Genomic DNA, 24,110 nt, shown 5'->3' on the forward strand with positions numbered 1-24,110 from the left:
AAATCCTTGGGTGAGGATTAACCACCACAACAAAGGTGGACGACAGGGCAAGACCCCTGTCCAAGGCTGGCCTGGACCGGCCTGGACTCCCTCCCAGAGATGACTCCTTAGAGCCACAGTGAGACTGGCTCCCCGGGAGGGTGGTGCCTCTGGCTAAATCCCCCAAACTCTCCACTCTGCAGGGGGAAGGGGGTCCTCAGGGAGAGCACATGGGCCACAACTGGGGAGACCCACATCTTCAGCTCACCTCCAGATCCTGGCCAGCCTCCACCTCTCCGGGCCTCAGTTTCCCCACCATAAACGGAGGTGGTTATCCCAGCTTGCCTGCCTCCTTGGATTTGGGGAGGGAAATAAGTCACACCAGGTAAACTGCCACACACACTGTAATGGGTGGGGGTAGGGTGACCCCTTCTCCTTCACCTCTCTGTATCTGGCCCTTGGGGGTGAGGACACGACGAAAGTGGACTTGGGGGTCAGAGGCTCAGGGAGACAGGGCCTAGAGGAGTGTTTCGCCCCCTTAGGGGACCTGGGGGTCCTAGTGAAGAGGCCGCCCCACCTTCCTGATTCCTGGGGCAGGGGGGCCTGTTCTGCAAGGGTGGCTGGGAGGCCCCTTAGAGAAAGTCTTTGCTGCATCTGCCCCTAGCTCTTGTCAATAAAGATGGCGACACATGACAACAGCCATGGCCTGGGTCGATTCCTTTGCCAGGTGCTGTGTGTCTAGGTCGGTGTGCATGTGTGGGTGTGTGTATGGGCGTCCATCTCTATCAGGATGCTCCCTGAATCCACCTCTCAGCCCTGTGTGCCCAGCCGCCCAGAGTCGCGGACCTCCAGGGGATGTGGACGATGCCCCTGACAAGCCTCAGCCTATCATCTTACAGATCTTGATGCAAAAGCAGTAGTCATGCTTTCTTCCTGTAGCCAAATCTCAAATCTCATGGGAGGAAGTTGATTGGTCCCAACGAGGGCACTTGGTGGCCCCTTGGACAAAAAACCAAAGGCAAGGTGATAGAGTGCCATGATTGGCCAGGTGTGGGTCATGTGACCATCCTTCCAGCCAGAGAGAAGGTAGGACTCTGTGATGAACAGTCTGGCTGACCCATGGAGTAGGAGTTGGGTGGGGGACAGACTACAGTGGCAAAGGTAGGTTAGCCAGGAGTATCAATAGCAGGCTAGGTGGGGGTGGTTGGGGATGTACTAGTAAGCTCAGTATAGGTGCATAGTAGGTGGTCAGGATATCTCAGCTGTATCCATGAGGGTCCAGCACTGTGTGGGAGTGGTGCCCCCGCCCAACACGCTCGATCCCACAGCCCCGGAGCTTCCCCACTACACGTGTGTCACTGCCTGTGCACGCGTATGTGGATGTCTGTGTTGGGGTGTCCTGCTAGCCTTGCCCCTCCAGGCAGGGACCGTTCCTGGTGCATCTGTGTTTCCAGGACTGGGCAGCACTGTGGGCCTCCTCACGTGAGGATTTAGAATAGATGAACGAATAAGGAGAATTCCATTTCACAACCCCAAGGGGAAAGTTTCACATGGTGACGCTAGCCTCCTTTGGATTTGTACAACATGGTGACCCTGAATAAAGGGGGAAGTGGGAGGCAGGGGGAGGAAAGAGCTGGTACGGGGGGTTGGGGCTGGAATCTGTGAGCTGTGGGAACCGCGAGGACTACTGGGTGAGGGGTCGTGAGGCTGAGCGCGCAGCAAGGGTGGCGATGACTCACCCTGCCTGGCTGCAGACATCCAACTTGCTCAAACCCAGACCTTCCCTTGAACTTGTCTCTCAGAGGTGGTTGCCAGGCAACAGCCCATGGCCACCATGCTCTGGACCGGGACTTCATGCGTCAGCCTCAGCATGACAGGAGAGGAGCTGGGGGTCACAGGCCCTGCAGTAGGGAAGGCCCCAGGGCCTCAGGCCCTCTTCACCTACAAGGGGCCGGAGAGACAGAGGCCACCGTCCCTTGGGAAGGTGGCAGCCTGGGTTCCGCAGGACCCCAGACACAGGAGAAAGCACTCTAAAAGTGCGAGAACCACAGCTGTGATGTGAGGGGCTCCCCCTGGAGTTGTGCAAGGCCACGGTCCCGCCAAGGTCTCAGGGGGCTCCCCTGTCACCAGCAGGCCCTGCTGAGGCCACGGGAAGGCTGTGAGGGAAATGCACCCCCTCAAAGTCATGGGACCCAAAGTCAGGGCGGCTGGGCCCTAGGCCCACTCTGCCACGAACCTACTGCGTGACTTCGGGCCTTTCCCTTCACCTCTCCGGGCATAGCTCCTTGAGTTCACAAGGATTTTACTGACACTGGGCCGGGGTACAGTGGAGGGAAACAGAGCCTGTGCTTGTGCCCCGGGCACTCCCCGGCAGCCACACCGGTCACTGTGTCGCTATGCAGTGGGGAGGGGAGTGGAGTTTGTCCTGGGGGAGCATCACTGTGGGAGGGTCAGGGGTGGAGGCTGCCCTGGGGGCAGAGGGTGGGGCACGAGTGTGCCAGGCAGAGGGACCTGCCTGTGCTAAGGCCTGGATGCTGGGGGACGCAGGAATGAAAGGCAGAGGCGAGGCCCCGTTCAGGGACGGAGATTGTGCCAGACAGGACCCCCTAGAGGGCTGATGCCTGTTGTGGGTTCAATTGTGCTCCTGTCCCCCCAGTTCATGTATTGAAGTCCTAACCTCCAGCTGGGCCCCTGCTCCAAGATGACCGGTGTTCCTAAGGTTTGGACACAGGCCTGCAGCAGGGAAAATGCCGGGGCAATGCTTCCACAGCCGAGGACCACCAAGGGCTGCCTGCAAACCCCGGGAGCGGGGGGAGAGGCCTGGAACAGCCCTCAGAGAGAAGCGACCCTGCCTGACACCTTGACCTTGGACGTGCAGCCTTCAGAACTGAGAGAAAAGAAATGTCTGTTGCTTTGTTACGGCAGCCCTAGCAAACTAATATAATTCCCCGCCTGCAAAGCAGACACAACCCCCCCTCCCCCCACTCCTGGCTCTCAGGAGGACCGATGGACTAACTTGTGCATTCTTTCATTCAACAAGTGTTTATTGGGTAGCTGCCAAATGCAATAAGCTGAAAGCAGAGAAATACAAGGCCTGTCTTTCGGGAACCAGGATAAGAGAGAAAGAGACAGTTCTTTTTTTTTTTTTTAAATAATATATTTTTATTGATTCTGAGAGGAAGGGAGGGAGAGGAAGAGATAGAAACATCAATGATGAGATAGAATCGTTGATCGGCTGCCAAAGAGACAGTTGTTAATCCCTCCCACCCTCCTCACTCTGGAATTGCCCGGGTTTGAATCCCAGCTCATCCATTCACTACCTTGAGCCAGTTCATTAAGCTTTCTGGGCCTCGGTTGCCTCTTCTCTGAGGTGAGGATAAGAGCACCTGTCCCTATTGTTAGGAGCTTTAAATGAGTTAATATTTACTAACAGCTTAGAACCGTGCCTGGTGCATTGTAGCTGCTGTGTGTTAAGTAAACGCGAGAAGTGGGGGTGGACGTCTCCTCAGGGGGGCTATGGCCAGCTGAGTGTGAAGAGGGAACTAGAGTTTGTGCACAGGGGAGGAGGTGTGGTGACAGTCCAGGTGCTGAGAACAGCCCTGATACCCATTTTATAGCTGAAGACAGTGAGGCCTGCACAGGCCATGTGACTTGCCCAGCGGCAGCACCAGAGGTAGGAGCAAGAACCCTGTTTTCCTAGCCCCCAGTCCAGTGTCTACAGTTTTTAAAACTACAGTAATGAGGGCCGGGGTATCAGGAGCGGTGCTGGGAGTGGAGGGAGCTCTGAGGCCCCTGGTGCCAGCTCCTTGGTGGCCATCGGGCAGTGGCCGACAATGCTCTCAGGCATGACCGCCAGCCCAGGCCCCACGGGACCTCGGTCGCCTCCTACAGGTCCAGCCACTCCCAGCAAGCCCTGCAGCCTTGGCAGGCCAGGCAGTGTGCACCCAGGGGCTAAGGACTGGCACACACTCATGCGTGTGTGTGAGTGCTGAGGGCCAGACCAGCCTTCACTTTTTCAGGGGCTCAGAGAAAGTGCCCGGGCCACACCTGGCATTCTCCAGGGTCCCAGACACCTCAGGTCGTGGCTCAGGCCCTGGGGGCACAGCCTGTAGGCAGGCAGGAGCCCACGTCCTCCATGGCCATCTTGTTAAAGGGGGAATGAGGCCTGAGTGGGACATGGCCTCCTCGTGCTGCTATCTGCTCCAATGACCAGGAAGTATGTCAATATTTGCCCACGGGAACTGCCGGTCCTGTCGCGCTTGGTCAACACGCCCAGAGCCTGCTTGGTTTCTCCATCTGTAAGAGGAGGGCTGTCTCCGAGCTCTGGCCTTCTGTCTGCTCTCCATACAGGGCGGGTCTCTCCTCTCCGGCCATAAAAAACGGCAGCAATTACAAGAGGAACAAAGCAAACACAATGCCCACTACAGTGGCAAGTGAGCTCTCAGCCACACAGTCAGGTTCGGACTCCAGCGCTGCTACTACTTAGCTCTGCGTGCCTTTGGGTTAGCCTGGGAACCTCTTGGAACCTCAGTTTCCTCATCCATAAAGTGGGCTCCATACCCCCATCTCACAGAACTGCTGCAGGCCCCGCGGAGGCCAGCGCTGTGCTCTGTGGCCCGCAGGGGGCGCCAGGGACCTCCATCTCGCCTCTGGGAGCCCGACGCCGCTCGGCTCGGCCAGACTCGGTTTCATTCGTCTCCAATCGGATCCGTTCGCTCAGACTCGGCAATATTCGGTTATTCTCGGCAACACTCGGCGACACCAGGCTCAGCTCGGCCAGCTCGGCCCTGTTCGGGTCTGTTCGGCTCCTCTCTGCGCAGGACCCAACAAAGGCCCCGCCCCAGCGCGGCGGTTCCTCCCTCACCCCTGCGCGTCCGGGTCCCCGGATGCAGGCCCGGAGGCCGGAGCAGAGCCGCCTCTCGGCGGTCTCGCCGGCGGTGTCCACGCAGCCGGGTCGGCTTTAGCTGAGCCCTGGAAGGTGCGGAGCGAGGCTGCGACCAGCGGGGGTCTTCTCCCAGGACTTGAGGACGGAGTGGGCGGCGATGGAAGGGCCTGGGGCGGGGGAGTCACTCCCCTTAATTCTGCCCAGAGAGCCGGCCATTAGCATGGCGAGGGAGCCAGCTTCTGCACTTGTTTCCCTGAGCCTCAGTCCCCCCCCACCCCCCCAACAATTAACAGGGTCCAGAGGGCCTGGGGCGGCGCTGGCTCTTTCCTTCTTGGGCCTCTTGGGGCCTCAGTTTCCTCTTCTGTAAAGTGGGACAATTCGCCCAATTCGCATTAACACCTTTTGAATCAGTCGTGGGTTGCAGGAAGCCCAGGATGGAGAAACTGAGTCCAGAGAGTGAAGTCCACCCAGTGAGTCAAAGGAGGGGCTCAGGAGACCTAGGGAGCGAGGGAGCCTGCCCGCCTTGCGGGAGTGGGGTTTGGAAGAACAAGGGAGGGAAAGGGCGCCCCAACCAGCCCTGCGCGTCCCAGTGGGCTCTTCCTCCTCCTCCCCTTCCCCCCCCCCCCCTTCCCTTAGCTCCCTAAGAAGGTGATGGGCCGGGTTGGATGGGAGCATCACTGGCCGAAAGGCGCGACCCGTCCTCTCCGGTTTCCAGTTGGTGGCGCTCACGGTTTCCTTTGTTTAGTCTCTTAATTGGTTACTGTCCTTGAGCAGTAGGATCCGTGACTGGCCAGTCACCACTCCCATGGCTGCTGACTCCAGGAATCGTCTGGATCTCTCTCACTTTTTTGACAGGCACACGGTTCCCACGGCCTTGTAAGCACTGGTGAAATGTCACTGTTTGGGTACCTTCTCCCAACCCTGGGCCGGGAGGCGGATTCTGAGTGTCTGCGTCCCTGCTTCCTTTTTCTCATCCGTGCGCACGAGCAGAATGGGCTCAGCCCCTCTCCACGTTCAGAGTTTAGCCAAGGAGAAGCGCCGAGGGGCGGCCAGTGTAGAGTACCCCCAGCGGGTGTCCCACCAGGCTGCTCGGGTGGCCTGGGCCCCCTCCTGTCCCTCACGCCCAGAGACACCGAGGCTCGGAGGTAGGAAGACAGGCCCAAGGTCTCACACCGCGAAGGCAGGCGCTGGAGCTGAGACACACCCGGGTTTGTCTGCCCCAGAGCTGGAGCTCTGTCTCCAAGCCCCCCTGCCTGCTGCAGGGGACCCAGGGATGAGGCACAAATGGGGGGATTTCAGGAAAGCTGGGAGGAGAGCCAGACTCAGTTCCAGAGAGTGAAGGACAAGTATTAAAGTTTAATATTTTTGAGTCCTGCTCTCATCTGCCCTGCCCCCGGCCAGCTGCCCTGCACCCAGGGGGACAAGGGGCTGTTTTCTGGGGCGTCGATGTGGCTGGGGGCCAAAGGACCTGGCCTAGAACCGGGCGAGTCAAGCGCCTTCCCAGGGCTCAGCCTCCTCACCTGTTCAGTGGGACGAGCAGCCTTCCCCGCAGAGGGGCGGTTGGGCACAGAGCACAGTGCTGGCCACATAAGAGGCCCTGACAAAACCATTCCTGTGTCCCCCTCCTGCTCCCCGTCCATTTTTCCTTCCCTCCCCCTTTCTCAGATGCTAGGCTTTTTAAACCAAAACCCAGCTGTCTTCCCCTCCCAGTGCTGCTGACTCAGCGCTTTTCCTGGCGGCCACAGCCTGGGGAGGGTGGGAGGTGACTCCCTGGCTCGCTCCCTCTGCAGCCCTGGCTCTGCGCCCTGGCAGTGCTACTGGGGGCAGGGCCACACGGAGGACACAGCCAGTGTGGACCTGACCGTTTTCCCAGCAGCCGTAGTCCTTTCGCCTGCTTTCCTTTGGGGCCCTGGGACCCCTAAATAGGCGTTAGGGGTCCGCAGGTGGGCTTGGGAGGGAGAAGCAGCAGAGCTTGACATTGGGGGAGTCTGGCCGTCGTCCCAGCTTGGACTGCTGTCTGCTGTGTGACCTTGAGCCACGTCTTGCCCTCCCTGGACCGCAGTGTCCCTGTGGGACAGATGAAGGAATTGGATTAGGTCATCTCTAAGCGTCCTTCCAGGCCTGGACAGCCAGCTGTTTGGTCGTCTCCCCAAGAGGAAAACAGGCTCGGGTGAGAGCTGGCCAAGGCCACACGGCCCAGGGTGTTCTGTCCTCCACACCTGGCTCACCTGCGAGTGGCCATGGGTGGGTTTGGGCCCCGAAGTCCAGGCTTCAGTAAATCCCCCAAGATCTCTGCACTCCTGCGCCTCCAGAGGGCGATCCTGTCCCCCCTCTCCCGGCAAACCCTGAACTGCAGCCTTTGCCCACAACCGTGCCCAAGTGCCCTCGTGGGGACTCCAGTGGGATGGAGAGCACTTCCGCTCCGTAGAGTGGTGGCTCCTTGTCACCAGCTGCGTGGCCTGGGAGTCACATCAGCTCCTTTCCCAAGGCCGGGGTAGGGCTCCTTCAAATAATGGATCTGAAGACCCATTGGGTACCGGAAGCCCCTGCGAAGAAGAGGCCTGGACCAGGCCGTAAGTACTCAACAAATGTAGAATGAGCTTGGCTGGCGTGGCTCAGCGGTTGAGCGTCGACCTATGAACCAGGAGGTCACTGTTGTATTCCCGGTCAGGGCACATGCCCAGGTTGTGGGCTCCATCCCCAGTGAGGGGCATGCAGGAGGCAGCCGACGGATGATTCTCTTTCATCATTGATGTTTCTATCTCTCCCTCTCCCTTTCTGAAATCAATAAAAACTTTTTTTTAAAAAAAAATGTAGAACAGGAGGGTGCTGGGGAGCAAGGGGCATTGACCGTCTCTGCACTGGGTTCTCTGGCTGCAGGGAACCGGGCTGCGGCCTTTTTAAACCTGCCGCGGCCTGACCAGAAGGAAGCTGAGGCGGGACCCTGTGAACTCCTGGGGGCATTTCCACAGGGCACTGGCCCGAAGACCAGGAGGATGAATCAATCATGGCAAAATTCTAGGCAGAGGAGGAGGACTTTGGCATCCGTTGGGATGGGGGTTTTGTCCGGCTGCCACCCTGATAGCCCAGCAGGTAACGCCTTCACTTGGCAAACCTTGGCGGGGCCTCCCGTGCCTGGCAGGTGGTAGTCATCTCCTTGTAGGTGGCCAGTTGGTGATCCAGGCTGCGCTGTGACTTTTGTTTAAGGCTGCAGACACCTAGGGTGTCACTAGTGGGTGGTGCTACCAGAACTGGAACTGAGGCTGCTGGGCTGGTGCCTGCGCCCGCTCCCCTTTTCAGCTTAAGCTGGGGGCCACCAGCACAGGATTCCAGAGCGCTCTCCCCTTCCCAAGCAACTGAAGGGGCTCCCTACCCCCCCCCGCTCCCCACCTCGGATTCCCAGCCAGCACTTCAGGGGCCTCAGAGCCCTCCTGGTGCTGATTTTTGGGCCTCTGTGTCCAACAAGACCCCGCCAAAGAGTTAAGCAAAGGAAATCCAGAACTCCCATTATCTCGGCAGAACCCAGCGGCGGAGGGGCGGGAGCAGGGAGGAGGGGACGTGGGAAGCCAGCTCAGCCCTCTTCCTCCGCCCTCCCTCCCTCCCTCCCTCACTCCCTCTCGCCCTGCCTCCATCCCTCCCTCCCTCCCTCCTTGGCTTGGCCTGGGGGTCTGGGCCAGCAACCAGTTATTACTGCAGACATGGGCCAAGGAGCCAGAGGCTGACCCGAGGCCCGGGGTCTGTGAGCGGCTGGGCGAGCCCGCGGGACGGAGGGTGAGTGATGGAGGGCCTGCATTTCCCACGGCAGGGCCGCCCCCCGAGGAGGCTGGGGTCAGAGCCTGGAATTCCTCTCCTCCCGCCTCGCACATCGCGGGCCCTGCACCATTCCTCTGACCCTCCAGGCTCTCCCTTCCCCATCCCCTCTGTACCCAGGCCTCAGCCCCTGGTGAAGGGCTGCCCTCTGCTGCTCCTGGCTTGTGCCCACCCTGCTGGGCTGGGACGCACACCAAGTCTACGCTGCAGGGCCTGGCCCTTCCCCCACCCCAAAGAGACCCCAGCTCCTGAGTGCAGGCAGCAGGGACCCCCTCGCCACCCCCAGTGGCATGGCCCCTCACACTCCCTGCCTGGCACCCTCCTCCGTGGCCAGCCGGTGATCCAGGCTGTGCTGTGACTTTTGTGTAAGGCTGCTTTGCTTCCTGTGCCCCAGGCCAGGAAGTTTGTGTCCCAGAGCTTTTGACTGTCACCTGGCTGGAGCCAACAGCTAGGTCCCCAAACGGGCCAGTCCTCTGGAGGAGCCCTGGGCTGCCCGCCCTGCCCTGCCCCGGGAAGAGGTCACGCTGGGCAGAAGAAGGAGCAAACTTTTTATTAGGAGTCTTTTGCAGGTCAGCCAACTTCTCTGCGCTTAAACCTTCCCAGCAACCCGGTGGGAGGTGGCGGTCATCTCCTTGTAGGTGTCAAGGAGCAGGACAGCCGGAGGGTCCTGTCACCAGCCCCAGGTCTCCCAGCTCGGCAGTGAGCCTGGGATTTCAAGTCTGACTCCAGGGCCTCACCTTTTCCCATGAGGCCACCTTCTGGCCAGGAAACGGGGGATTGTCGGTTTTCTCAAAACCACTGGGATGTGCAGTTTACAAACAAAAGGTGAGGGTGGTCATCATGGACAGAGAGGATGCTGATCTGTGTGGACTTGACCTGCCTTACAGAGCAGAACCAGGGCACTGGACCAGGGGACCAGGGGACCAGGGCTGGGGGCAGGAGCTGGGGGACAGTCACCTCCAGGAGGGGGTGATGGCTGGGGAGGCTGCCCGGCACCCCTACTAGCCAGCCCTGGGAAGGGGAGGTGCTCAGGAGAGGGCCTCTGCCCCTTTAAAACCTAGCTCTTACCACGGTGCTCAGAGAGAGAGGGTGGCATTTAAAACAATACCTTCTCTACGGGTAGTAACCACAGAAAAAATATTTTTGAATTGTGCTAAATGTTAAAGGAGAACAAAAAGGAAATAAACAAAGAAACGCCCGAAGTGTAAAAACCAGCCTGGTTTCAGAAGCCGAGCTTCTGATCCTGCGATAACTCAGGCCAGCCCCCAAGGGCCGCCGCCCGGCTTCCTGCCCACCCAGCCCGGCCTGTCTCCAGCGCCGGTGTCCAGCTGCTTCCGGCCCCTCTCCAGGAACTCTGGAACCTTCTCCCTTGCCCAGGCCAAAGCAGGTCCTCACAAACCCTGGCCTTCTCGGAGCCTCTTCAGGTTTCAGGCTTCCTAGTCCTGCCCCTTAATTCCAATTTACCACCTTGGCAGCTTATTGGCAGGTCTACTATGACTGACACAACCACTTTCCAATGATTTAACTCTCGCCCGAGGCTTCCCTGCAAGGACTCAGTGTGAGGTTGTGCAGGTGGTTGATGCCCAGAGCAGGGAGGCTGGCACCAGCCCGTGCCAAGGTCCCTACTCCGTGGTGCACTCTCTCCTGTTTCTAATGTGTCCCCCCCACCCCAGGAGTGCCCCCTCCCTTGCAGGAAGGCCCGTGCAGGCCAGCAGTGGCTGCGGCTGTGACTCAGCAAAGGACTCCTCACTGCTCCACAGTAGGACCCCGTCCCCACGCAGAACCCTGTGTTTTCTCGGGTGGAAGTTGCTACCTGTCTGCTAGAATGAACGAACTTCCCTAGCTCCTTTGTCAGGTCCTCGTGTTCATGCCCCAAACCATGGGCTCAGTCCCCTCCCCTCCCCTACAGAGCAAGCCTGCGGGATCCTTTGTGTTTGTTCCAAGCGCCCTCTCACTTGTCAATGGCGAGAGAGCAAGCCGGAGGGAGCGGGGAGGGTGGAAAGAGCATTTGACGGTCTCAGTGGTTCTGGCACAGGGGCTGCTGGGGCACCTTCCTCACCCACCCCAGCCAAGGTCCCCCAAGAGCCTCCTCTGCTCTGGGCTGTGCCTCTCTCTGGAGCGGCTTCCTCCCTCGTGGACCTCGTATGGCAGAGCCTTCAGAGACTGGGTTCCTTCCGGGAGACTCGGCCTCCAGGCCCTGCCCTGCCTGCCACGAGTCTCTGGGACCTTGAAGAACTTGCTTCTCTGTGTGGACCTCAGTGTTCTGGTCTGTTAAATGGGGGCACTGGCGTCCTTCCCCAAGTTCTGTCAGGAACGCACTTGCTGTGGGTGGTGGCACTCATGCCGGGCATGGGCACAGTGGAGATGTAGATACACTGTCTGTTCCTCCTTCCCTGCTCCAGGCCGCCATGGGGACAGCTGCCCTGGACCTCCTCTGGACAGTGCTCCTGCTCCCTCTCTTGGTGTTTGGGGTCCCCACTGAGGAGCACCCCTCTGGGGAAGCTGTGGCCTCCAGTCCCCCCGGGCGCTGCCGACGGTGCTGTGACTCTGAGGACCCCCTGGCCCCTGCCTATGCTGCAGATGAGTCCTCAGCCTCTCCATCCTCCCTTCCCTACGTGTGGCCTGAGGTCAGGCCCTACATTAACATGACCATCCTGAAGGGTGAGTACCTGTGCGTGGCTCAGGCTGGACTGGCCCGGTCGGGGACATGGAGGGCATGGGGGGTCTCTTCCTGGGCCTGGGGAGGGGAGGAGGAGGAAGCAGGAGAAACCAGGACAGAAAATTATTCCCGACCCTTTTGTCCACACATTAATGAGACACCTACTATGTGTCAGGACTCTTCTGAATTCTGGGGCTGGAGCGTGAACAATCAGAGATACCTACCACCAGTGCGCTTCCATTCTGGTCGGGGAGGCGGACAGCAATACGCATACGACCCACGTTAACGAGATAAAGTGTTTGATGGTGGCAAATGCCATGGAGATGGCAAGGTGGGCCGGGTAAGGGACATCGGGGGCAGGTTGCCTATCACACAGGATGGTCAGTTCTCACTGAGGGAGAAGCCATGTGTATCTGGGGAAGAGCATCCCAGGCAAAGGGAACAGCAGGTTCAAAGGCCCTGGGGCAGGAGTGGGCCTGGGTTTTTAAGGGGCAGCAGCAAGGGAAGGAACTGGAGTTGGAGATGAAGCCGGGCCCAGATCAGACTTGGGTTTCTCCTCCGAGTGAGGTGGGGAGCAGGGGCGGGTTTGAGCAGAGGGAACTATTTGGGTTCAGGTCCCTCAAGACACAGGTGGCCACCTGCTTCTCGTGTTCAAGTTCAGCTTGGAGCAAGGGCTGGGCAGAGGTGTGTCTGCCTGGGGGTCAGGTGAGTTACTGCCAGATGCCTGGGCAGGTGGAGATGGGCCGAGCAGTGCTAGGTCAGTGGTCGGCAAACAGCAGCTCGCGAGCCACATGCAGCTCTTTGGCCCCTTGAGTGTGGCTCTTCCACAAAATACCACGTGCGGGCGCACACGTACAGTGAGATTGAAACTTCGTGGCCCGTGCGCAGAAGTCCGTTTTTGGCCTGGGCGAGTCTATTTTGAAGAAGTGGTTCTAACGCCGAGCCACACTCAAGGGGCTAAAGAGCCGCATGTGGCTTCCGAGCTGCAGTTTGCAGACCACCGTGCTAGGTGAATCGTCCTGCTGCGTGTTTGCGGAGTTTGCAGAGTGCTTTCCCACGCAGCCTTTGCTGAGGGCTGGCGAACACGCCTGTGAGGTGTGCGTGACTCTTTCAACATACAGGCAAACAACCAGGACCCCAGCTGTGGCCGGGTACACGGGGGGTAAAGCCCGCCAGGGGCTGCCTGGCGCCTACCAGGGTGCTTTCCTTGGGTGTTTTCCTTGGTTCCTTCTTTGGGTCAGAAGTGCAAAGTGCACCCTGCCACGTGCCCATCCCCACTGGAGCTGGCTTCATGCAGTGTCCCCCTTCCCTGGCGGGGAGCGGGGCTGGGCCTGCCTTCCCAGAGCCCACAGCGGGACCCTCTCTGCTGGGAAGGCAGGGGATGGGCGGGTGTGGAGACACACTGGAGGCACAGCCCTGCCTCTCCTGCTCCTGAGCTGTGCGACCCTGGGCGAGTCACTTAACCTCTCTGTGAGTGGCCATGGTCAGTGTCCTCTCTAGAGGGACATTCGGGGAGGCCGTGCCTGGCGTGCAGTAGGCGCTCCCCAGATGCTGGTCCCTCTGGCCTTGCTTCTCTGGGCAGGGGCAGAGCCCTCCGCAGACCAGTGTGGGTGCCCCCTTCGTTCAGGCCCGGCGACCCGGGGGCCTGCCCTGACTTCTCCCTTGTTCCCACAGGTGACAAAGGGGACCGAGGCCTGCTGGGCGCACCCGGGAAGCTGGGCAGGGAGGGCCCCCGGGGAGAGCGAGGCCCACAGGGCACCAAGGGCGACAAGGGGCAGGCGGGCAGCCCTGGCAGCCCGTGCCAGACCCGCTTCTCGGCCTTCTCCGTGGGCCGCCGAACGGCCCTGCACAGCAGCGAGGGCTTCCAAACCCTGCTCTTCGACTCGGTCTTCGTCAACCCGGACGGCCACTTCGACATGGCCGCCGGCCACTTCGCGGCCCCGCTGGGCGGCCTCTACTTCTTCAGCCTCAACGTGCACAGCTGGAACTTCAAGGAGACCTACGTGCACGTCATGCACAACGAGGAGGCGGCCGTCATCCTGTACGCGCAGCCCAGCGACCGCAGCATCATGCAGAGCCAGAGCGTGATGCTGGCCCTGGCGCCCGGCGACCGCGTCTGGGCGCGGCTCTTCAAGCGCGAGCGGGAGAACGCCATCTACAGCGACGACGTGGACATCTACATCACCTTCAGCGGCCACCTCATCAAGCCCGAGGACGACTAGCCTCCAGCTGGGCGGCTCCCCCGTGGGTGCCCACCCCCCGCAGGGCCTCAGTGTCCCCCTCTGTAAAGCGGGCCCGCGGGGCCTGGCACTCCGGGTAGCCCCCCCTTCCTTCCCTCCCTCCCTCTCAGGCTGTTTCTGCCGCTCCCCTCTCTTGCACAGATTTCGAGAAGCCGTCTAAGCTAAATGTTCCACAACTTCCCCAGCCTTTTAGACCAGCGCTTCTCCAACTTGAACCTGCACACGAATCACCCGGGGACCGTTGGTGCTAAAACGCAGATTCGATCAGGCAGGCGTGGAGTGGGCCCAGGACTCGGCATGTCCAAGCGGTTCATGGGTGACGCTCGCGCGGCTGGTGGATGGGCCACACTGGAGTAACCAGACTCTAGAACTTTCTTCCTAAACGTTCCGTACCCTCTGAACATTCTAGAATCATCACAGCATCCTTAAACATTCTCACTTCTCTGGCTGCCCCTCCTCCCTCCCTCTCTCACTCTCGCCTGCACCCCCACCTGTGCAGCCGCTCATTTCGTCATTCATCCGACCTCACGAGTGAGCTCACTGTGCCGGGCCCGGGAAAGCTGGGGCGGGTCAGACGCAGGCCTGCGCTCGGTGGGCATGCAGCCCAGCCCGGGTGGGAGACGGAGGGTTCTGAGGCCTGACCCGGAGAAACGCGTGGCGCTCTTGTCACATAATCTGGGCTCCGGGCATTCAGGCTCCGTGGCCCCTCATCACCCACGGTCCCCCAGGCTGGTAGGTCAGGGCCCCCGAGGAGGGGTGTTCCCTGCCTCCTCTCATTCCTGCTCAATGCCTGTCATTAAAGCAACCCCAGCCCCATAGCCCCCATACAGCTGTATGGTCACCTGCGAGGGCTCCTGTCCCCCTCACAGCACCCCTCCCTGCCTCTCTGGGGCTCAGCACGGCCGCGCTCAGCCCACCCTACCTAAGGCACCTGGCCTTGGTTCTCCCGAGCTCCCCGCCCCGCAGACCTTGATGTCTGTCCCCAGGTGCTCTCTGACCCTCCGTGTCCCCCCTTGCCGTCCCAGTGTCCCCACTCTCTGAGCGTTAAGGTGCTGGAGACCCACAGTCTCCCTGGCCTGGTGCCGCCTTGGGAAATGCCCGGGCAGAGGCGCCAGGCTTTGGACCCTCAGCAGGTCTGAGGAACTGACGCGGGTAACATTCAGGCCAGTCGGGGACCCTCCCTCCTCTGAGCCATGATGCCGAGGGGCCCGGGCCAAGTAAGGGACATCAGGCTTCCTGCCCCTTCTCCGCTCCCAGGTGGGGCAGCCTGGTGGCCCCAGCCTTCCTCTCTTGGCCCCCCGTCTTGGTGCTTACGCAGACTCTGGAAAGAGGGGCCCGGGGTGGTCTCTGGTGCTCATAGCCAAGGGGCCACGTGGTGGCTGCATGGCTGGGGGTGGCCGCAGGGCCTGACCTGTGCGCAGGCCGGGGCGCAGCCCCTCCCAGCCGCCTGCACCTGCCCTGCTGTCCAGCGTTATTAAAGGTTGCGTGTCTTCTTGGCAGTTCAGCCTGGTTCTTTCTGCTCAGCGCCCTTGGGAGACTCCGGGGACCCCTATCCAGAGAGACTGAGGCTCCCCACCCACAGAAACCAGCCCTCGCTCACTCAGGCAGCCGGTCTGCTCTGGAGTTGATGGAACCGCCTCAGAGTCTGCTGTGTGACACCCTGGCTGTGGCCTCAGGAAAGTCCGGCTCCCCTGAGCCTCAGTTCCCTTGTCTGTGAAATGGGGATGACGATGATAATCTACCTCAGGAGGTGCCCTCAGGACTAGAAGAGAGGCTGCCTGGTGGGCGCCAAGTTCATCCTTTGAACCACTCCTAGTGAGCACCTACTGTGTGCTGGGTGCCCCACTATGCACAGAGGCTGCAGGGAGGAGCACGCCCATCCTTTCCCTTGGAGAACACCGATGGAGTCTAGTTCTGGTCAGGCCCTCACCTGGGGGTTTGGTCTCGTGTTTTATGTTTAATATTTACGAGAGAGCTGAGGGTGCTCTCTGGAGGAAAACACATACCACGAGGACAGTGGCTGGCTCTCTAAGCTAAGTGACTACTCACGATGTATTGAAGATAGTCCACGTGGACTCCTCTTGCCGAGTTGCGTGGGGCACCCTGCACTGCATGGGTGGCCGTCGCTGTGTTTGATGGCTTTCTGGGCAGCATGTGGGAGAACATTCTATAACGGATGAGCCACCACACTGCCCCGGACTCAGCAGAGCCCAGCGGCCGGCCCGTCAGGGGCAGACAGGAGCCTGTTTCTTGGAGCCCACCCGGCCGCTGAGGAGGCGTCCCGTCACCCCTGTAGCCTCGGGAGCCGTCCCAGGCGTGCTTTGGGCCCAGGCTGCTATGTATCATCGGCCGCCCAGCACCTGGTTCCTGCCCTGGGGCCTTCGCTCCTGGCCAGCAGGCGGGGGTGGGGTAGGGGGGGTGGTTTGCCGATGGCCGAGGCAGAAAAGCTTTGGAAACGTCTTGCTGAGCAGGGGAACTGAAGTTTGTCCTGTGCAAACTAAGGCCAAAGGCCCTGGCATTTCCAGGCCACGTACGTAGTTCAGGGCTCCGAGATGGGGTGTGTCATCCGACCCGCTGCAAGCACCGCCTCCACCCCCGGATCAGAGGCGGCGCTGGACTGTCTGGGCCGGTTTCCCCCCCAGGATCCCAGCTCCTGGCCTGGGGGCAGGGCCTCGATGGGTGGTCAGAGCCCCTAGAGCTTTGTGCTGGAGACTCCCTAATAGGCAAGGTGTGGACGGGGACTGGGCGAGAGCCCTGGGAAACTGGAGGCCCCGAACCTGCTGCCAGGTCTGTGGGGACCTCGTCCCCTGGGAGTGCTGCGATGCTCAGTCCTGCTGGCTCCTGCGAGCTGGCGAATTGCCCGCATAACCACATCCCACCCCGGCGCCATCCCTTCAGTGACGCAAATGACATTTTTTCCCTGAAATGTTAGGCAACAAGAAAGGGAAGGCTGAGGAGGGCCGGGAGGGGAATGGGAGTCCGGGACCTCATCTTGCTGCCCCATTGTTAGTCCATAGGTCCTAATTGGGGTTTCTGAAAATACGGTCATGAAAATAGCTTCAAATACCCCCCAGGCTTCAAGGGGGCAAGAGAGCATCTAAATCTGATGCAACAGATAAGGCTACGCTGGGGTCCAGAGAGGCCGGACGCGTTGCCCAGCGCCCTCCTCTCCTCGAGTCAACCGGGCTTTGCCGTTGCTCGGTTGGATGGCCTGGGGCAAATGCAGGAAATATGGAGGGGGCAAGCGTGGCCAGACAGTTACCTGGAAACGGGCAGAGCTGGTGCCGTGCCCCTGGTGGCTGCTGCCGCGATGGGGGGCTAGACCAGTGGTCAGCAAACTCATTAATCAACAGGGCCAAATATCAACAGTACAACGATTGAAATTTCTTTTGAGAGCCAAATTTTTTAAACTTAAACTTCTTCTAACGCCACTTCTTCAGAATAGACTCGCCCAAGCCGTGGTATTTTGTGGAAGAGCCACACTCAAGGGGCCAAAGAGCCGCATGTGGCTCGAGAGCCGCAGTTTGCCGACCACGGGGCTAGACCATTCCATGGGCGTGGGGAGGGTGTGTCTGGAATCCTCAGCCTTCCTGGGAAGAAGATCCATCCAGGAGCCCCCACCTCTGCCACGTGGGGATACGGGAAAGAGAGGGGAATTCTGAAGCCGTTAATCGGGGAAAGCCGCTTAGTGGAGGGGACCTTTAAGAAGGGCCTTGGAGAATGAATGAGGGTTTGAAAGGCACATGTTGTGGGGGAAGGAAACAGTGGGATGAGTGACTGAGGGTGGGACAGTCTATGTTCTGGACAGGGGAAAAGGCCATATGCTAGAGAAATACTTGGAAAGGAGGGGTGGTGGGAGGAGATGGGATTTGAGACTGGACAGGTCGGGGCCAAGGTGTGAAAGGCCTTAAATGTCAGGCTGCGTCTGGACTTGACCTCCTAGGTGCTGGGGAGCAGCTGGAGGGATCTGAGCAGTGCAGTCACTGGTTAGAGCCGGCTTCAGAGGCAGGTCCCTGGTGGAGCATGGATTACAGGGGGGGGGGGGGGGGGCTGGAGGCAGTTCGGGGGCTGTGCCGTGGTCTAGGGGAGGACACGGAACAATGTGACTGTCATCTGGGGGAGAGGGCTGTGCCCCCACTGGACTTTCAAGGAGGCACGAGGCTTCCTAGCAGAGGGGTGGGAAGAGGGAGCAGGCGGGGTCCCGCTCTGGCAAAGGGTCTACCAGGCGGTGCTGCTCCCACAGGAGGGCAGGCCGGGGCAGGAGGTGGACTCGGACGGACTGGAGGAGGGGAAGGTGCTGGGTACCTTACCAGGCCCTCCAGACCCATCGCTCTCCTATCTGCTGCATCAGACTTAAAAGGTGTGCTCCTTCGCCCACTGAAGCCTTTGGGGGTACTTGAGGCTATCTCCGTGACTGTATTTTCAGGACCCCAAATTACACCTGTGGACTAACCATGGGGCAGAAAACGTGAAATTACTGCTGATTGTTCCAGAAAATAGGAAGTGCATGCGACAGGGGCTTGGACATTTTCAGAGAAGCTCAAATTTCAGTGTGTGGGCTCTGGAGCCAGCCCAGGCGTCCGTGCCCACATTTTCTTCAGACGGCTCCTGGCTCCGAACAGACATGATTCCCCCGTGTGTGTGACCTGGGCGCATCACCTCCTCCCTGCGAGTCTCGGTTTTGTCCAGAGTGGGGTGTCCAGTGCATTCTTGGTGGCGGCACGTGGTGGGTGCGGGGTGAACGGCTCGCGCTGAGCAGCGGTGGGAGGGGAGCGGCGGGAAGCAGAACCAGGGGCTGACATCAGGCACCGCCCTCCCCGGCCCGGCCCCCCTCCTCCTGCCCGCTCCCTCCGCGGGCTCCTCCCAGTAGCCACATGCTGCCACGTGTGCATCGGGAGGCAGGGAAGACGTAGGCAGCCACGCCACACGACCAGAAACAGATGGCAAGAACATCATGGGCGGGGCCCCGCAGGGAGACCGGGCCTGGGAGCCGGAGAGGAAGAAGGGATTTCCATGACACGAGTCAGGCGTGAGCAGGGGCCAAGGCCGTATGGCTGGGCGCCCCTGGCCTGCACACCCGGCCGGTCGGGAGGCTGGGTGGCCAGGAAGCACCAGGGTTGTGGGGCGGGGGCAGGAGAGGGTGTGACGTTGCAGCCTGGAGGTGGCGGTGTGGGCTGGAGGAGGTAGTAACTGGGGTCCAGGAAGAAACAGGGGACCCTCTGCAGGGGAGCAGCAGGGTGAGGGGTGCCGGGCCCACCTTCAGCTGGCTGGCTGCCTCTCAGCACCGGAGGTAATGAATTGACGTCACCAGCTCAGACATACGCGAACTAGAACTTGCTTTATCTCTCCAAGGCTGAACTTACTTTCCGTGAGCCACTTCCTTTCTGCCCAAGTCAAAGAAACGCGCTTTTGGCCAGCTGGGTGTGGTGCCTCGAGGTGCTCGCCTGGCACTGCACGCCCACACGGCATCTGCCGATTTGGTCAATGTCCCATCCGCTCCAGGCTCCTGGCTCCGCCCACACACCAGCCTCCCGGGCCCTCATGCCTCTTGGGGCATCCAGGTCCTCTCTGCACAGGCGCTTACAAATTCTGTCCCTCATCTGCTTGGATGCACCACGTGGCCATTTCTTCCTCGGGGTGTCAGCTGCCTCCCTGGGGTTCTGCCTGGGGAGAGAGGATGGTCCCCCAGAATCTCAGGTGCCCTAAACCTGCTGGGGGTCTTCTCTGCACCCTCTTTACCAGGCTCATCTGGGTGCACAGGCTGGGATCTACGGCTCCACTGAGGCATTGCTTGCTTTCCCTCTGCACCTCCACCAGGGCCATCTTGAGTGTCGGGGAAGAGGGGACTGTGTACTCAACATCCTCTCCCAGAGCTCTGGCTGGGCACCTGGGTACACAGGCTCTCTCTCTCTCTCTCTCTCTCTCTCTCTCTCTCTCTCTCTCTCCCTCCTTCCCTCTCCTAATATATTTTTATTGATTTCAGAGAGGAAGGGAGAGGGAGAGAGAGATAGAAACATCAGTGATGACAGAGGATTATTAATTGGCTGCCTCCTGCACGCCCTCCACTTGGGATCGAACCACAACCCAGGCATGTGTCCTGAGCGGGAATCGAACCCGCGACCTCCTGTTCATGGGTTGATGTTCAACCACTGAGGCACCCTGGCCGGGCCAGTCTCTCTCTTATTTTGAAACGTAAGAACCTGGAAAAGACTCCCTTCCCCCCTCAGCCTTTGCTACATCTCCCTTCTGTATTGCTCAGGATGCTTTTGGGTGCAAGGAGCACATGTCCCAAGCAGCATGAAGGAAAGGTGGCCCTGCGGCCCAAGGCAGGCGGCTCCAGGCGGTCCCGCTGGGCTCAGCGCATCGCCGAGGACCCGGTCTGTCCTGGGTCCCACTCGGCACACTAACGAACCAGCTTTGCTCTCCGGCCAGCTGCCCCAGGGCCGCAGGTGGCAGCCACAGGGTGGCGGCCCGGAGACTCCGTCCTGGCCCAGGTGTCACATCAGGCGTGAGGAGGGCCAGCGAGAGAAGAATCCGATTCTTTTACGCAGCAGCTTCTCCTCACTTTTCATTGGCCCGAACCGCTCACGTGACCACACCACACTTTCCCCAACCTCTGGGAAGGAGAATAGGATTATGGGAAGCGAGGTTTACTCTTGAACCCCCAGGGTCTGGGCTGAACTTCCAAGCAAGGTGAGAGGGTCGGGGGGGGGGGGGGGGGGGGGAGGGGTTAAGAGTACAGCTGCTTCAGTTTTCATCAGGGCCCTTCGGCATGCTCTCAGACGTGGCTATCTGACTCAGACACCCTATCTTGGTTCTAGGAAGCCTTCCCAAGCTTGAAGGGTGACCTTGGCACCCAATTACAGGGCCCTGCCCATTGTTTCTGGGGGCCCAGGGGCTATAGCAGCACCAGCGTCACCACCCCATCACCAGCACCGGAGCCCTCTCCAACCCTCCCGGGCAGAGCTGAGCTTCCCCGTGTTCAGCTGAGGCTGCTGGGCTCAGATCTAACTGGGTGGACGAGGGCGGTCACTGACCTCTCTGTGCCTCAGTTTCCTCACCTGGGAAAAGGCGACTGTTGGGAGAATTAAAGAAGTGAGTATATGTAAAAGATTGGCACACAGTAGGCTCTCTATAAGCGTTACGTATTATCGTAAGGTAGACAGTTAATTATACTCGTTTTGGAGAAGAAACGGTGACGTGCAGAGAAACTGGGTCATTTCCTTCTCACGTCATGTGTTCATTCATTCACCAAGTACGGATTGACCACATGTCATAGGCTCCGCACAAGGACAAAGCAGTGACAAGACGCCCACAGGGCCCCTGCCCTCCTGTGGCCTAGAGTCTGGTGGGGAAGCAGATGCTATGCAGATCATCCCACCAGGACCTCAGATCCGGTAAGAGCGCCCAGGCATCGTGGGAGACGCTAATTTGGTAGGTGGGGGTCGGGGTGGGGTGGGGGCAGTCAGGGAAGGCCCCTCTGAGGCAGAGGTGGTTCAGCTGAGGCCAGAGGGTGAATGGGGGAACGGGCACTGGGTGGAGGGATCAGCACAGGCAAAGGCCTGGACGTAGGAACCTGCCCCGCACTTCCCAGGAGCTGAAAGAGGGGCCAGGAGGCAGGAAGGAGCCAGGCTCGCAGGACCTGGGATTGGGGGTGTAGCCAATGGGCAGCACCTGAAGGAGTTCCAGGTCTTTGGGTCAGAGGTGGGCCCAGGATTCAAACCCAGGCCTTTCTGATGAGCATCCACACCTGAGCTGTTACGTCTCAGGACGGCTGGAGGCTGCTACCCCTCCTCAAGCTCTGCTGGTTGTTATTATAGGGCAGCTCTTACAGGAGTCTCTGGGGAGCTCGTGCCCTTGGACCTCGACCCCCCACAGCCACTGGTGTGCTGCAGCCACAGGCACCAGCAGGTGAGAGCCGATGGCTGCGTGCATCTGTCCCCAACTCCGAGTTCAGAGGCACAGGAAGTTAGCTTGAAATTGGCCATGGTGGCAGTATTTACACCATAGTAATTGGCCAATGTTACAATTTTAATTTTTATAAAACAAGGCTTTCACGAACAAGTAAGCCCTCCAGTGATGAAAGGATGCTCCCCAGTGCGTTTGCCCCCATCCTGAAAGCCATGCACAGGAGACTGGAGACCTCGGGGCCTCTCGCTCATGGGGAAGGCTAAGCAAGCTTAGGTGGGGGCGGGGCCTCCTGAAGGAGGTACTTTGGGTGTGGTCCCCAGGCTCAGTGACCTCCTCTTTCCCTGACACCCCCTCATCCAACCACCATCCCCCACCCCACCCAGGGCTCACCTCTCTCTGTTACCCTGCCCCCTGGTGGCCAGGGTGGTTGATGGCGCCAAGGGAGGCCCCAACTCCAGGGGAGCCAGCCTGAGTCCTGCTCCTGGGATTTGCGAAGCAGAGCCCTAGAATCTGAGGAGGTTAAGGGGGTGTGCGGGAGGCCTTCCCTGTATGCTCCAGCTAAGCAAGGCCTGGGTGTGTGTGTGTGTTTTGTTCCCTGAATGTGTTTCACTGAACTGGGCCTACTCTGTCTCTCTTTTAAAAATACATATTTTCATAATTTTTTTAATTTTATGTCTTTTACATATAATTCTTTTAAAAAATTCTTTATTGTTGAAAGTATTACATATATCTCCTTTTCCCCCCATTGACCTATCCCACCCCGCTCCCACCCCCCACCACAGGCCCTCACCCCGCTACTGTCTGTGTCCATGCGTTATGCTTATATGCATGCATACAAGTCCTTCGGTTGATCTCTTACCCCCACCTCCCCTGCCTTTCCTCTGAGGTTGGACTGTCTGTTTGATGCCTCTACGTCTCTGGATCTATTTTTGTTTATCAATTTATGTTGTTCATTGTATTCCACAAATGAGTGAGATCATGTGATACTTATCTTTCTCCGACTGGCTTATTTCGCTTAGCTATAATGCTCTCCAGGTACATCCATGCTGTTGCAAATGGTAAGAATTCCTTCTTTTTTACCCCAGAGTAGTATTCCATTGTGTAGATGTACCACAGGTTTTTAATCCACTCATCTGCTGATGGGCACTTAGGCTGTTTCCAAATCTTAGCTATTGTAGATTGTGCTGCTCTGAACATAGGGGTGCATATATTCTTTCTTATTGGTGTTTCTGATTTCTTGGAATATATTCCTCAATGTTATATATTTTTTAATTGATTTTAGAGAGGAAGGGAGAGGGAGAGAGGGATAGAAACCTCAATGATGAGAGAAAATCATTGATTGGCTGCCTTCTGCATGCCCCTACCAGGGATCAAGCCCACAACCCAGGCTTGTGCCCTGACTGGGAATCGAACCTTGACCTCTTGGTACATAGGTCGATGCTCAATCACTGAGCCACATTGGCCAGGCCACTTTATATCTCATTATAACCACACTTCTAAAGGCAGATTGCCTATACAGTTTGAAAAATTATTTATTTAGATAAAACCTTAAAAGGGTTGGAATCAAATAGCCTGTATTTACTCTTACACTTGATACCAGGACTATCCTGAAAATGCGGCCTGTGGTCATGGTACTGACATTCTCCCTTTGCTATAATCACTTGCATTTGTCCTGCCCCCATGCTAAGAGAAGCTCCCTTGAATTAGGCAGATTTTAAGTCCCACACGTCCCTGTAAATCCCACAGTGCCCAGCACAGTGCTGCCAGCAGGAACTCAGTAAATCCATGTGGAATTAATGAAAAAAAAATGAATAGATATCTCCTCATCCTAATAATAAGGACTTCCTTCCTTCCTTTCTTCCTTCCTTCTTTCCATCCATCCATCCATCCATCCATCCATCATCCATCTATCTGCCTACTTATCCATCCACTCATCCATCCATCCATCCATCCATCCATCCATCCATATATCCATCCATCCTTCCTTCCTTCTTTCCATCCATCAATCCATCTGCCTACTGATCCATCCACTCATCCATCCATCCACCCATTCTTCTATCCTTCCTTCCTTCCTTCCTTCCTTCCTTCCTTCCTTCCTTCCTTCCAACCATTCTTTCAACAAATACAGTTTGAGCACCTACCCTGAGCCACATGTGGCTTTAGGTGCCAGAGATGCCATGGGACTCCATGGACTTAACTGGTGTCCCCAAGGAGCCACAGTCCAGCCAGGAAGACAGACACTACGCAAATCCTCCGCCAATGCCCAGCCAATTACAAGTGAGCAGGCGCTGGGGGAAAGGGCAGGTGCTTGGACTGAGCAGGCCCACGTGGGCTCTAGATGGGGTGGGGCTGACCGGGGCAGGCCTCTCTGAGAGAGTGACCACAGGCCGCGGTGGCAGCATGGGAGAGGGCCCAGGCCGGGGAGAGCCTTGAGCCTTCGAGACACTACCAGGCAGCCAGGGGCAGGAATGGCAGGCCTGGGTCTCTCAGGGCGGGCAGGTGATGTCGTATGATAAGTGCAGTAAGAACCCTGTGAGGGACACGCTATGAAGTGATTTTCTTTTTAAGAGGCCAGTGGCTTGAGCCAAGGGCATGGCGATGGTACTTGGGAGGCAGCGTGATGGAT

At 58.8% G+C, this 24,110-nt stretch overlaps 1 protein-coding gene across 1 annotated transcript; it reads left to right on the plus strand.

Moving 5' to 3' along the window:
* Positions 1–8,514: 8,514 nt before the first annotated feature.
* On the plus strand, positions 8,515–15,053 carry C1QTNF6 (C1q and TNF related 6). The gene is made up of 3 exons (XM_079773541.1): positions 8,515–8,635; positions 11,077–11,335; positions 13,008–15,053. The coding sequence occupies exons 2-3, from the start codon at positions 11,083–11,085 to the stop codon at positions 13,553–13,555; spliced, it is 801 nt and encodes a 266-aa protein (XP_079629667.1). The 5' UTR covers positions 8,515–8,635; positions 11,077–11,082; the 3' UTR covers positions 13,556–15,053.
* The last annotated feature ends 9,057 nt before the right edge of the window (positions 15,054–24,110 follow it).

The sequence above is a fragment of the Cnephaeus nilssonii genome, assembly GCF_951640355.1.
Source record: "Cnephaeus nilssonii genome assembly, chromosome: 6".
In the NCBI taxonomy this organism is placed as follows: domain Eukaryota; kingdom Metazoa; phylum Chordata; class Mammalia; order Chiroptera; family Vespertilionidae; genus Cnephaeus; species Cnephaeus nilssonii.

What these genes read in the sequence shown, in the direction of transcription:
- C1QTNF6 (XM_079773541.1), top strand. Translation starts at nt 11,083, where the DNA reads ATGGGGACAGCTGCCCTGGACCTCCTCTGGACAGTGCTCCTGCTCCCT. An exon ending in TAACATGACCATCCTGAAGG is followed by an intron (nt 11,336 to 13,007) that starts GTGAGTACCTGT and finishes TTGTTCCCACAG; the next exon opens with GTGACAAAGGGGACCGAGGC.